Genomic DNA, 11,465 nt, shown 5'->3' with positions numbered 1-11,465 from the left:
GAGTTGAGGCCATAATTTGAATACATGATTGCAAATCATCAGTTGAATTAACGATGCAAAATCAAAATTTATGCTATTTTAAAACATGTTAAATATCCACGAAAACATTAATGAAGGCCGGCGGGAACTGAAGAAGAAAACGTTTTCAAAGTGTCCAGCATTCTGTGCTTTTGCATGATTCCTGATCATCGTTCGGATTCGAAACAATTTGCGTAACAGACTCAATTAACGAATCTCCGTGGCCGGTAAGAACTGAAAATGCTAATATGGGGGTGGTTGCGAAGAACAACAGAAGCAACAAACTGCTTTCCATTTCCTTTCGGAAACGGTTTGCCAGTTGCGCATGCTGCACATAGCAAAGCGGCTTTTTGGAGTCCCAATGTTGAAATCAGGATCAAATTCTGACCGCCGATCATTCGACTTTGTCATCCTCGTCCAGGGAAAACAGCTCTGAACAAGCCCCATTTCAGGCACGACGTCGTCTTTTGGTGAATCAAACACATAGTGGCGTTGAGACAGAATTTGCTTTAACGTATGTGCTTTGTTCTGGGACATGGGAGCATGCATTAATGGTTTGATTTCGGCTTCTTGCTGTTCTGATATATACTTTTCTTCCGGCATTTGATGTCATACGGTTATTTCCGGTGATGCGGAAAAAAGATGAGGATGCACAAAATAATAAAAACTGAAGGTGTAAGAATGAAGGACTCTTAAAAATTTCAGTCACAGAATTATCCTCTAAGCTTTCGCCGAGGGCCGAGGCTGTACTAACAACAAATCAACTTCCATTAACAAATCTCAGCAGCATATTGTGGTTATTTCAGATACTTACGCAGTTCGACGCGAGTTGCCCTTACTACATACCATAATATAAATCCCCAAAAGTGCAAGTACAATATAGTACTACATACACAGTTTACAGCAAAATAGGTATCGCAAGTTTTCGTCTATGTATATTGCATCTTTTATTCATGCAGTGCTGTGCGGTATTATTATTTTTTCTTGATGTGCGACTACGTTTCGAACACAAACACCACAAAAATTACTGCAAACGTGCGAAGGTAAGTAATTCTGATACGTGCAGTTAAAAAATTGTTATCGTGCACCGTAAGTGCTTTTTTAGCACATTACCAGTAACAGTTAATACAGAGGTACTGTGATTCGTCCTTCTAAAGTTTGTGTACAGATCTGTATTAATCAGTCCCTCGCTTCTGTTTTTTTTTGTTTAGCTTTTCAGTCCCTGGCTTCTGTTCCCTGTGAATGGATACGGAGTTTACCACTTAACAAAACTAAAGGAAAAAATTTTACATAATTTGTTAAGATAGTTTTCGCCGGTTTTATTGCCAGTTCAAATAAGTATACAACTTACAGGAAGAGTTTCTAAGCAACGGTGTATATTCAGTTACGTACTCGCACAACGCAAAGGTCATCGCCAGTAAGGTTGATAATGAAGACAAACAGTACAATAAGTACGTACAGTACAATATAACAAGTGTTACTTTTCAGATGTAACGCCTGTTACGGGTTTGTAAAGCGGTAAGTTACGACTTCGGGTTCAACGTGTTAAAACAAGCTATAAAACCCCCAGCATTTTTTATATTTAGGCTGTTTAATTGTTAAAAGCCTGTTATTGTTAAAAGACTGTTTTATTGTTAAAAGCCCGGCTACATTCCCACGTATCAGGACTGAGTGAAATTACTGCACTACACTCACTGTAAATAACAAAAATAATGTGAAGCATAGGAAACTGGAATTATTTATAAAACAAATAAATTCGGAATACTAACGTTGAGTTTGTTCAACAGAAACACGAAGCAGTTATAATGTTGAGGTCCATGAGTCAATTTAATTTCTCGTTAAACGACAATTCATCGACTAATGCAGCTTGGAATGATGAAGAAAATGATCTATATATTAATGACACCGCAATTCGATCCACCAGCCGATATGACTTGTTCGGACTGTTACGCAATAGCGTTGGCATAGCAGAAAATATTTGTGACGATGCTAAACCAGCACTGCGAACCGTGACTCCTCCACTAGAAATGCTTGATCTTATAAGAGAACAGGACCAAGACGAAGAGGTTCTTGTTTCCCAGAGAAATTTTTTAAACTGGACATTTAGCGAGGGGAATATAATAGGAGCCTACTATGATGAAGGCGATTTTGACATAGACGAATACGCATCCACTGATCAAAATGATGGTCTTACGGAGCAGTCGCAAGGCGATAGCGGTGAGAGTCAAACGGGGAAAGAAATTTTGAAAACTTTTGGCCCGTATCAAAAAGGAAATAAAAATCCTGAAACCGCTTTAGAGGAGCCAGCAGCTTTTATGGCTCCGATGCAAAGTATGTCGTAAGTGCCAGAAAGGTCACACGTGAGACGGAATTAGCGGGAAAATTACTGTACTTTGAACCGGTACTAAACAGCAAGGGTGTTGAATGTACAAAGCTCTGTGGACCTATGATCGGACGAAAATTTGTTGTTTCAGATATATGTCCGATCCTTTGGTGAGGTATTTCTCGTCATTATTGAAGCGTGGATTGACTGAATCGTTCCGTCAGATTTTCCAGATGGTATCTGTAAATCAACGGCAATATCTTGCACTACATACCAAAAACCTTGTTACCGACAAAGATTTTTATATTAAAAAAGAACCAGGACTTCTAGTCCAGCTTGGGGATGCGTTCGGGCAAATAGAGTTCCTCAGCCAAAATGGTACATACATGCAGCTTAACTGAGCTTATGCACTTTCGCAGTAGTTCGTTGTGCTTCCTTCAATCTGTAATCGCATGCTAGATATTATTGATGCACTCGCACTACTCGTACTGTAATAAATTTTACCAGCTATATTTTCCCGTACTGCGTATTAATAAATAATACGATTTCAAAATTGTTCTTTCTCCAACCTAGGTTTGCATGATTCCGCTTTTTCCACTTGCTACAGCTTAATACAAGAATACCACCAACATCCCCATAACGTGGAAATTGTGCTCGAGACTCTGAAGTATTACTTACACAAACTGTCAAAAAAGTGTCGGGAAGACGGCGGAAAGTGTCAAGCCGTGGCATCATGTATTTTAGCTGATCACCTAAAGCTGAAAGGTACGGTGGCGAATATCAGTACCAGTCATCAAATCCAGTCTATTTTTGCTCAGAAATATTTTGTGTATCATCTAACAGAAACATTTTTACAGAAAAGGATGTGGAATTCTTCAAACTATATATTGACGTATACTTCCTGAGCAAGACAAAATCTTGGACACTGGACAATGAAATATTGTTGGCTGACCACGCCGCGAGGAATTTGTTTGATCTATACATACGATGGGGGCAAGCGCAACATTTTCCCGTTATAGCTGAGGAATATTACATTAAAGCCCAGAAAATGGCCGATCATAGTACGTGTGGAAAAGAATTACAGCAGTGATTTCAAAATAAAGCGTTAATCGGTTAAAAGTTGTATTTATCCCATATTATTGTAGCTAGAAACAACCGGATGCGGCTAACTGCGGCCTGTTGTCTGGTGGAAAGCAGCTTTCTGCTCAATCGGCTGGATGTCGAAGGATCGCGAATGGTACTGTACTTAACAAACTGGGACTGCATGTTGAGCTCGCTTAAATTACAGTACGAGTATTCTTTCCTGCGTTTTCTGAAGCACTGAAGTTATGTTTGATTTAGATTTTAGCCGACTTAAGAAATTCACTTGATAAGCAAAACAATGCATATTTTGCAATGGAAAACCTTATGGACTGGGCAGAAGCGCTTCTGTTGCTGCGGTAAGAAAGAGCAGGCTACAGGGTGTAGGCAAGCATAATATTATTACTGTATCAAATTCCACTGAAGTTTAAAAAAACGGACAATGAGAATTACAAAGCAAAGACAGTTATACATAAAATATGCTTTGAGATAATGTGCGTTTTAAACAACTGCATTGTGTATTCAAGTTACTTTTTAAACGTTGTAGTGAAAATCGTTACGAGAAATCTACCGCTCGAATGAAGCGATACATACACAGTCAAGAAGCTGAGGATAACCCACATCAGTTGCACAAAGCCTACCGCGAAATTGCTCTGCTTTATGAACAGCAGGTACTACAAGCATTGCAAAAGACTCCTTATAACACAAGTGATTTCAAGAAAATTCCTCGTATAACTCATTAGTCCAGTTAAAATAAGTAGTATAATCCGTAGATGCTGATAGGCTGTAGGAAATTTGTATCCCAAGCAGCACTTCCCATAGCTCTGTCGTGCATGCAGTCGAAGTCGGAAGCCTGCTCATACGTATTCCTGTTGTCTCAAAACAAACTGGAACAACCGCTTTTTGCAGGGTCACACACATGTCGCGTTCCATCTCTTTCAATCGGCCTGGCAATCGAAACGCCGCGCGCCGGTTTTGCCGGATGTCGGCGGCATGGAAGATACTATTAAACAAGGAAGCCCCGAAGCGGTCAAACCGGACAACAAACACCTGGACTTCATAAGTTACATTAAGAGTATCTACCACGACATCAGCGATCCTGCTCGTCGTAAACATGCCGTTGAAATATGCCAGTTGTACTTGGAACTTATGCGTCCTACGCGGAAGGAGATAGATAGCGAAGGTTACGGACATGTCAATATTGACGCTAAATTAACTTGCCTTGACCACGAAATTCGCCTGCCGCTACCTTGTGAACACAAGGCATAGTGTGGTGGATCTCGTGCATATAGATACTGTCTTTCAGTTATTACACCGTAAAACATTTAGATTACGGGTGACTAATGTTTTTGTGAAGTTGGCAAATTTCTTTCGGACAAATAAAAAGTCACAAATGCATAACACCAACGCGAACAGCAACAGGCTACGTACTTTGAGAAGTTTAGGTTAGGAGCTGGACATCAGGTTCATTCTTTGACGTACGTCACAGCATATTCACTATACCGTTAAAGGACTACATGTGTAGGAGCTGGCTGGAGGCGTGGCTTGATAAAAGGTGCGATGACCGTTATGGTCGCCGTCCACATATTACTAATTTTTCATTTTAGTCGCCTTTTTTCAGTGGAACTTTACTGATTTTGAATTTCGCACTCACTTTGTGTTGTTTTAAAGGATTTGGTTGCGAAATACTTTCTTTTTCTGACAAGTAAATATAATGCCAGGTTTTTTGGCTACTTGGTTATTTCTGGAAAGATATTATGATTAATTTGATTTTGATTTCCCTGTATTAATTTTGAGAAGCCCACAGCCATGAATCCAGCACGGGAGTCCGCTTCTCATGCGATCCATTTGAAAAACCATCTGGACGGAACGGTTTTATCGGATACGCTGCACCAACAGGCTTCCTCGTCGGTTAGCCATTCCTAGGCAAACTCTTCCTGGTTGATGGAACAATAATTTTACTGGGTTTTAGGGCACCGAATGTTCTATTTCATATTGCTCTGGATCAGTTGTTCGTCCAGATAAAGCAAGTGGACTGCGGTCGACACCACCTTCGACCTCCCACGATGAGGAAACATTACTGCGAGAGGCCGAGGACTTCATTGCTCAATATTACACATCGTTAAAGCGGTAAGAATTTTGTACTTTAACGGTTTAACTTAAGATAAAACGAAAGCAGTGTGATCTGCATTTTCATTCTGTGGGTTTTTTAACTGTGTTCCGCGCTTTTTGTGAAAGAAGATTTCAAGTAAAATATTTAGCTTTCTATTTTTAGTAAAGACAGTTTTGCGCATTTCACAAGATGGGAGGAAGTTCGCAACCAGATTGTGTCCAGCGGAACATATCAGCTCAAAGAAACCGAATTAGCATTCGGCGCCAAAACAGGTAGGCTCTGTCACCTTGGTGTCAGTGTTACTTTTTGTAATGAGACTGTGCCAGTTTGAAGTGGTCAGTTCTTGCCGATGGATTATTGATAATTAAAATACTCTTACAATTAGCTTGGCGTAATGCTGCGCGTTGTATTGGACGAATGTTTTGGAACCAGTTGCAAGTGTTTGATGGTCGGTTCGTGCGTACTAGCCAGGAAATATTCCAGATGCTGTGCGATCATTTGCGCTTTGCCACGAATAACGGGAATATTCGGTGTGTTTTGACTCTCCGCATTGCATTTCGCATTGTTGCAGTAAATCTGTTTTGGCTTACAGTTCAACGATCACACTTTTTCCACCCAGTGTGCCAAATACTCCCGATTTTCGCATCTGGAATTCGCAACTGATATCCTACGCGGGATATGGAACACAAAACGGCATAATCGGTGATCCCCAAAATAAGAGCTTTACGCAGGTACGAGTGCAGTATTATTTTTATATTGCCCATGATTGTGTTACGAACAGAAAAAAAATTCGAGTTACCGTACGCGAGACTGAAACGCACTTTAGTATGTCACTGCGAAATGTAGGGAAGCAAGTGCGAGTTTTGGAAAATCTTACGATCGCTGACAGATGAGTTACGTATTTGAATGCCACCAAAGATTCATGGCATAGTTAAACCACTTATTAGAAAATCAGATACCCTTTTCTAACTGTTCTTCATTTTATCATGGCAAGTTTTCGTTATCCGCTATTTTGTGCGTTATGTTTATTTGCGGATGCAGATTTGTTTGGACTTTGGTTGGATTTCTCCAAGCAATCAGCATGGGAAATTTGACATTCTGCCTTGGGTGATTCAAGTTGCCGGACAGGAACCTGTGTTGTTTGATGTGCCAAAGGATATTATTATGGAGGTGAACATAACACATCCGGAGTAAGCTACCTGTTACGCTTGCGCTCAGATTTACCGCCATTTGCACATTCTCGGGATGATTGTTTACAGACTCTCCTTCCTTTCCGATATGCATCTGAAATGGTATGCCGTTCCATGCATTTCAAACATGAAATTGCAAATTGGTGGTCTGAAATTTCCGGCTTGTGCTTTCAAGTATGTATTTTATTTATTCAAGTTACTATTTTATTTTATCCAATTCAATACAGAGGATTAACTGTACTTCTGAATTCTTGGAAGGTTACCGAAAATCAGTTTCTTTTGCATAACATTTATTTTTGAATCCTTTTTTTAATTGTATGACAATACGGTATATTAGTTAAGTAACCGTATTTTCTTGTTATTTTCTTCGGCTATGGTAGTGGATGGTATATGGATACAGAGATTGCTTGCCGTGACCTTTGTGATGAAAACCGGTACAACGTTTTACCGACTATTGCTGCTAAACTGGGACTGGACTGCTCACGAAGCAGCACCATGTGGAAGGAAAAAGCCCAAACGGAAATGATCGTTGCCGTTATTCACAGCTATCAGGTTGGCTGATTTAGTCAGCAGTTTGTTCCTGGATTAGGTGTCCAGTTCATAGCTAAGTGATACGGCATGCATTGCAGAAAGCGGGTGTGGTAATGATCGACCATCACAAAGCCTGTGAACTTTTTGAGGATCATTTGCGTAAGGTTCTGTAGTAAGCCCTTCAAAACACAACTGTTGTAGGTTATTCGCTGATTTGTTTACTTGTCAACGCAGGTAACGAAACGAAGATTCGTGGTGGATGTCCAGCTGACTGGGTGTGGATAGTTCCTCCATCTGCTACCAATCTAACTGTATTGTTCCATCAAGAGATGTTGAATTATAAACTTTTACCTTCTTTTGAGTACCAGGTATGTGACAGTACTCTAACTTAAATTTCGCTCTTTCGGGTTCGGGTATTCTACGGTTTGTGTGCAGTTATACTCGTCGTCAAGAGTACTCAACATATATTTAAGATTGCAGCTAAGCGCTATGGTGTGGTATTCTTTAAATCAGTTTGCTTGCAATCGATTTTAGGAAAATGCGTGGGATCTTGAAAACAATGCACTATTTTTGGGGAAAGGGACAGGCTTTCCCGCAATCGTGGTGCACGGTGTGTTGGATGGGCCTTCCACCAGGGAAAATGGAAAGAAACTGACGTTCAAGGGTCTTGTACGAATTATCATCGCTGGATTGTATATTATGCGGAAATGTATCAAACGACGCACCCGCGTCTTGATACTTTATGGGTCTCAATCTGGGCGTTCTCGACGATTTGCATCTAAATTGGCGCAATTGTTCCGCCAAGTTTTCAACGTGCGGGTGCGTGCCTGTTCCAGTAGCTTATAGGGTTCTCTTGCAAACATTGAGTTAGAAAGCCACGATATACTGCGAAATTATAATGGATTTGTGTATGTTACAGTTAGTTGGAATGGATGAATATGATGCGAATGAACTTCGTTTTGAGACCATTGTGTTAGTTGTGTCTTCCACATTCGGCAATGGTGATCCTCCAGCGATGGGAGAGGAATTCTCTCAGCAGTTGTTTGATCTTAAAATGGCCTCTCTGGCAGCTGGTGCTAAAGCTTTGCGGCGCTCTAATTCATTCACTGGTTCTTCACTATTCCCCAGTTTATGGGAAAAGTACGAACGATTAAGCTGGAGTTAAACACCATGTTTTTGGAATTCGTACTGTAGGTTCAAGGTTGTACTGTTTTCAGGGAGCCGACATCCGAAAAAGGTTTGCGGATGCGTGTTTTTTATTCAAACATTAGCGATGCCTTGCCCGGTGATTTGTCCCCGTTTTTGCAAACAATTCATCCTGCACTATCCACTGTCTTCGACATCATACGACCATCCATGGTGTACACTTCCGATACATCTAGTGGCAGTTCGTTTTCTACACCTGAAAGGTCACCACAGGTGAACGGCGCTACCGAGTGGTCACCGAACTCCCGACCCGTTAGATCAGCTCCAGCCAAACTGAATCCGAATTACATCAATGAAGAATTCCCGATGATAAACACTTGTTTCTCCGTGTTTGGATTAGGGTCATCTGCTTATCCGAAATTTTGTGGTTTCGCTGCATTTGTCAATAATATTTTCGGCGACTTGGGCGCTGAGCGGTTAATGTCGTTTAAAACTGGGGACGAACTGTCGGATCAGGAAAAAGCTTTCCAACAGTGGCAGCAAGAAATTTTTGAGGTAAGTTCTCTTTTTTATGACTGCCAGCCTGTTAATAAAAAATTTAGTGCTAAATTGTTATGGTTAATTCAGTACCAGCTTTCATCTGCGGGTTTGTGCTAGTGGCTATTGCTACTCTCCGGGTGCACAGAATGAGCACGCATTTCTTTTGTTCAGCTGGAAAGAGGCATTGTACTGGTGTAGCATCTTTTTGTTACGATACCTTTAGATTTGCACGCGGCGTTTCGACGTCCAGATTAGAAAAGCTCTGCAACTGCCGCATGGACACGTGCAGATGTCAACATTATGGTCACCTTCAAAATTTCGTGGCACTCCTGTAAAGCGAAAACTTGTGGAGCTGCCCGATAGCATTAATGTCTTGAGTCCAGGATCTCGAAATCTTTCTCAACTACTCGGTGGTCTTTCTTCTCTGCATCACAAGAACGTGCAGGGAGCACTATGCCTGGAAGTGCGTCAGTTGCTTCAACCTGATGCCGGGTATAAGAATTTAACATGCAGCAAGTTAAATTACTGTCGGGCAAAAAATTTAAAATTGTGTACAAACTCTCAAAAGCGAGATACACACGTAGTGACAGTCGCAGTTTATTGTCGCTTTTTTTGCAGGCGACAGATACTGCTAATACGGCTGGACATTAGTCGGTGTGAAAATTTCTCTTACGAACCCGGCGATCATGTCCTCGTTTTCCCCTCTAACTCTAAAGATATTGTATCCCAAATTCTGGATCGTTGCATCTGGGACCTAGGTGAACTTAGCCCTTCTGCAGCAAATCCGTTCGACATTATGATGCAGCTGGAGCCAGCTATTGAAGGATCACCTGCAAGCACAGAATGGATGGACCACAACCGTCTGCCGGGACCGTTGTCCGTCCGTTTCGCTTTGACATATTTCTTGGATATCGCCCAAGCACCCAGTCAGTCTTTTCTGTTGGAATTGGCGCAGGTTCTGGATCCCAAGCACATCCATGACCGGGAAAAACTTCTGCTTATTGCAACAGACTCCACCGCATATGCCGGTTGGATTGCGGAATCTTATCCAACACTGTTGGATACATTGCAACAGTTTAGTAATATCAAATGTCCCGTTTCACTGTTGTTGACCCAGTTGCCGCTGTTGGAAGCCAGATACTATTCTGTCAGTTCTTCAAGAAAAGCCTTTCCGAGGGAGCTGCACATTACTGCGGATGTGATCGTCTTTGGTCGTAACGGTTGGTTGGGAAGGATGAATCATTTTGTGTAATGTATGGATTAATCGCCATTGGCTTTTAGATGCGTCTGGATTCCCTCGCCTTGGACTTTGCTCAAAATTTTGGACCGCTCTGAAACCCGGAGACATCGTTCCTTGTGCAACAAGAGTGTACGTTCGCTTTTTGCTCTGTTTTCTTTAGTTTGATGAAATAAATTCTGATTTCCAGAGCAAATCATTTCCGCTTACCTACTGTTATAACTACACCCATTATGTTGATCGGACCAGGAACCGGTATCGCCCCTTTCCGCAGTTTTTGGCAAGAGCTTGGAGCTGAAAGTGTCACCAGTAAAGCTCCTCTAGATATTGTGCTGTATTTCGGCTGCCGACGACCGGATGTGGATGATTTTTACGCCGGCGAGTTGGAAAACGCTGTCGTGTGTGGCGGACTTCGCAAAGGTAAGAAAGCGCGTTCGTAGACGTGATAATATAATAGCACGTATGGCAGCGGTAGTTTTTGATGTTTTTCCAGTATATAAGGCATATTCGCGAGAAGCTGGAAAAGGCCGTGTGTACGTGCAGGATCTATTGCGCCAAAACGCTCAAGACGTTTATAGACAGTGCGTCACAATGGGAGGTCACATATATATCTGCGGTGACGTTCGCATGGTAACTGGCGTTCAGAATGCGTTGTTGAAAATTTTTCAACAAGAGGGGGGAATATCGGAAGCGGAAGCAAAGGAATACCTTGTTAAAATGACCGTAAGTCGAATCCCATATGCAAAGCGTAGTGTTTTGGCGCGTTGTAAAGTATTGCAAGTTGCAAAGTACCGTACATAAAGATAATTAATTATAATAATATTATAATATTTTATTGGAACTTTATTAGGAAGAAAATCGCTTCCACGAGGATGTATTCGGCCTGAATTCGAATGAAGACAGCAGCAACGGAATTTAAAAGGGACCCGGTTTAAACTGCAAGTCATGTGACTTGGATCTGATTCAGCCTCGTTAATTTGGAAAACCCATGTTTATTGAATTAATTAATTTGGAAAACCCATGTTTATTGAATTAATTTCTACGTATATGCTTTGGACCGAATTCGTTCTGTTTTTTGTGGGTTTTATCCGGGTTAAAATGTTGATTGCGATTCATGTCTTTCTGTTTCATTTGCATGCCGTCAGCCAGAATTTGGTCAATATTTATATCAATATCTTTATTAAATATCTTCATAAAGTAGAGCGAACTATGTACTTACATAGTATGTACGTACAGCCGGCACAGGTAAGTAAGTACTTGGGCGGTCACTGGTCATCATATGACATC

General features: G+C 41.3%; 2 protein-coding genes and 1 long non-coding RNA gene across 6 annotated transcripts; 2 read left to right on the top strand and 1 right to left on the bottom strand.

The window, feature by feature from the left end:
- Positions 1 to 3: 3 nt before the first annotated feature.
- LOC129585740 (uncharacterized) lies at positions 4 to 1,077 on the bottom strand. The gene is made up of 2 exons (XR_008690061.1): positions 833 to 1,077; positions 4 to 767 (listed from the first exon to the last, which is right to left on the bottom strand). It is a non-coding gene; the product is annotated as an uncharacterized LOC129585740 (long non-coding RNA).
- On the top strand, positions 857 to 4,806 carry LOC129585739 (uncharacterized). 4 transcript variants are annotated; one of them, XM_055478561.1, is made up of 9 exons: positions 857 to 1,061; positions 1,507 to 1,536; positions 2,493 to 2,719; positions 2,915 to 3,106; positions 3,199 to 3,402; positions 3,487 to 3,578; positions 3,683 to 3,780; positions 3,969 to 4,092; positions 4,331 to 4,806. In XM_055478561.1, exons 1-9 carry the CDS (start codon positions 1,006 to 1,008, stop codon positions 4,688 to 4,690), a joined length of 1,383 nt encoding a protein of 460 aa, XP_055334536.1. In that variant the 5' UTR covers positions 857 to 1,005; the 3' UTR covers positions 4,691 to 4,806. The 4 variants fall into 4 exon arrangements, with proteins under 4 accessions (XP_055334536.1, XP_055334537.1, XP_055334534.1 ...); XM_055478559.1 differs by lacking the exon at positions 857 to 1,061 and adding an exon at positions 1,806 to 2,356 and having other exon boundaries at positions 1,514 to 1,536; XM_055478558.1 differs by lacking the exons at positions 857 to 1,061; positions 1,507 to 1,536 and adding exons at positions 1,594 to 1,714; positions 1,806 to 2,356.
- Positions 4,807 to 4,970: 164 nt separating this feature from the next.
- On the top strand, positions 4,971 to 11,328 carry LOC129585738 (nitric oxide synthase, endothelial-like). Its single transcript, XM_055478557.1, has 20 exons — positions 4,971 to 4,976; positions 5,229 to 5,332; positions 5,394 to 5,551; positions 5,697 to 5,806; positions 5,920 to 6,064; positions 6,127 to 6,265; positions 6,576 to 6,724; positions 6,794 to 6,898; positions 7,105 to 7,276; positions 7,354 to 7,414; positions 7,490 to 7,623; positions 7,790 to 8,074; positions 8,175 to 8,395; positions 8,473 to 8,956; positions 9,165 to 9,433; positions 9,560 to 10,161; positions 10,223 to 10,310; positions 10,369 to 10,598; positions 10,672 to 10,901; positions 11,029 to 11,328. The coding sequence occupies exons 2-20, from the start codon at positions 5,231 to 5,233 to the stop codon at positions 11,095 to 11,097; spliced, it is 3,753 nt and encodes a 1,250-aa protein (XP_055334532.1). The 5' UTR covers positions 4,971 to 4,976; positions 5,229 to 5,230; the 3' UTR covers positions 11,098 to 11,328.
- Positions 11,329 to 11,465: the final 137 nt, after the last annotated feature.

Source organism: Paramacrobiotus metropolitanus, unplaced genomic scaffold (genome assembly GCF_019649055.1).
Source record: "Paramacrobiotus metropolitanus isolate TYO unplaced genomic scaffold, Prichtersi_v1.0 Parri_scaffold0000018, whole genome shotgun sequence".
Classification (NCBI taxonomy): Eukaryota; Metazoa; Tardigrada; class Eutardigrada; order Parachela; family Macrobiotidae; genus Paramacrobiotus; species Paramacrobiotus metropolitanus.
Note: the sequence above shows the minus strand (reverse complement) of the source record. Positions and strands in the feature narration are given on the sequence as shown.

Coding starts and splice junctions, on each gene's coding strand:
- LOC129585739 (XM_055478559.1), top strand. CDS start 1,824: ATGTTGAGGTCCATGAGTCAATTTAATTTCTCGTTAAACGACAATTCA. Junction 2,357..2,492: donor GCTCCGATGCAAAGTATGTC/GTAAGTGCCAGA, acceptor TTGTTGTTTCAG/ATATATGTCCGATCCTTTGG. Junction 3,781..3,968: donor GAAGCGCTTCTGTTGCTGCG/GTAAGAAAGAGC, acceptor TAAACGTTGTAG/TGAAAATCGTTACGAGAAAT.
- LOC129585738 (XM_055478557.1), top strand. CDS start 5,231: ATGAATCCAGCACGGGAGTCCGCTTCTCATGCGATCCATTTGAAAAAC. Junction 6,266..6,575: donor AAAATAAGAGCTTTACGCAG/GTACGAGTGCAG, acceptor TTGCGGATGCAG/ATTTGTTTGGACTTTGGTTG. Junction 10,162..10,222: donor GATCGTCTTTGGTCGTAACG/GTTGGTTGGGAA, acceptor ATTGGCTTTTAG/ATGCGTCTGGATTCCCTCGC.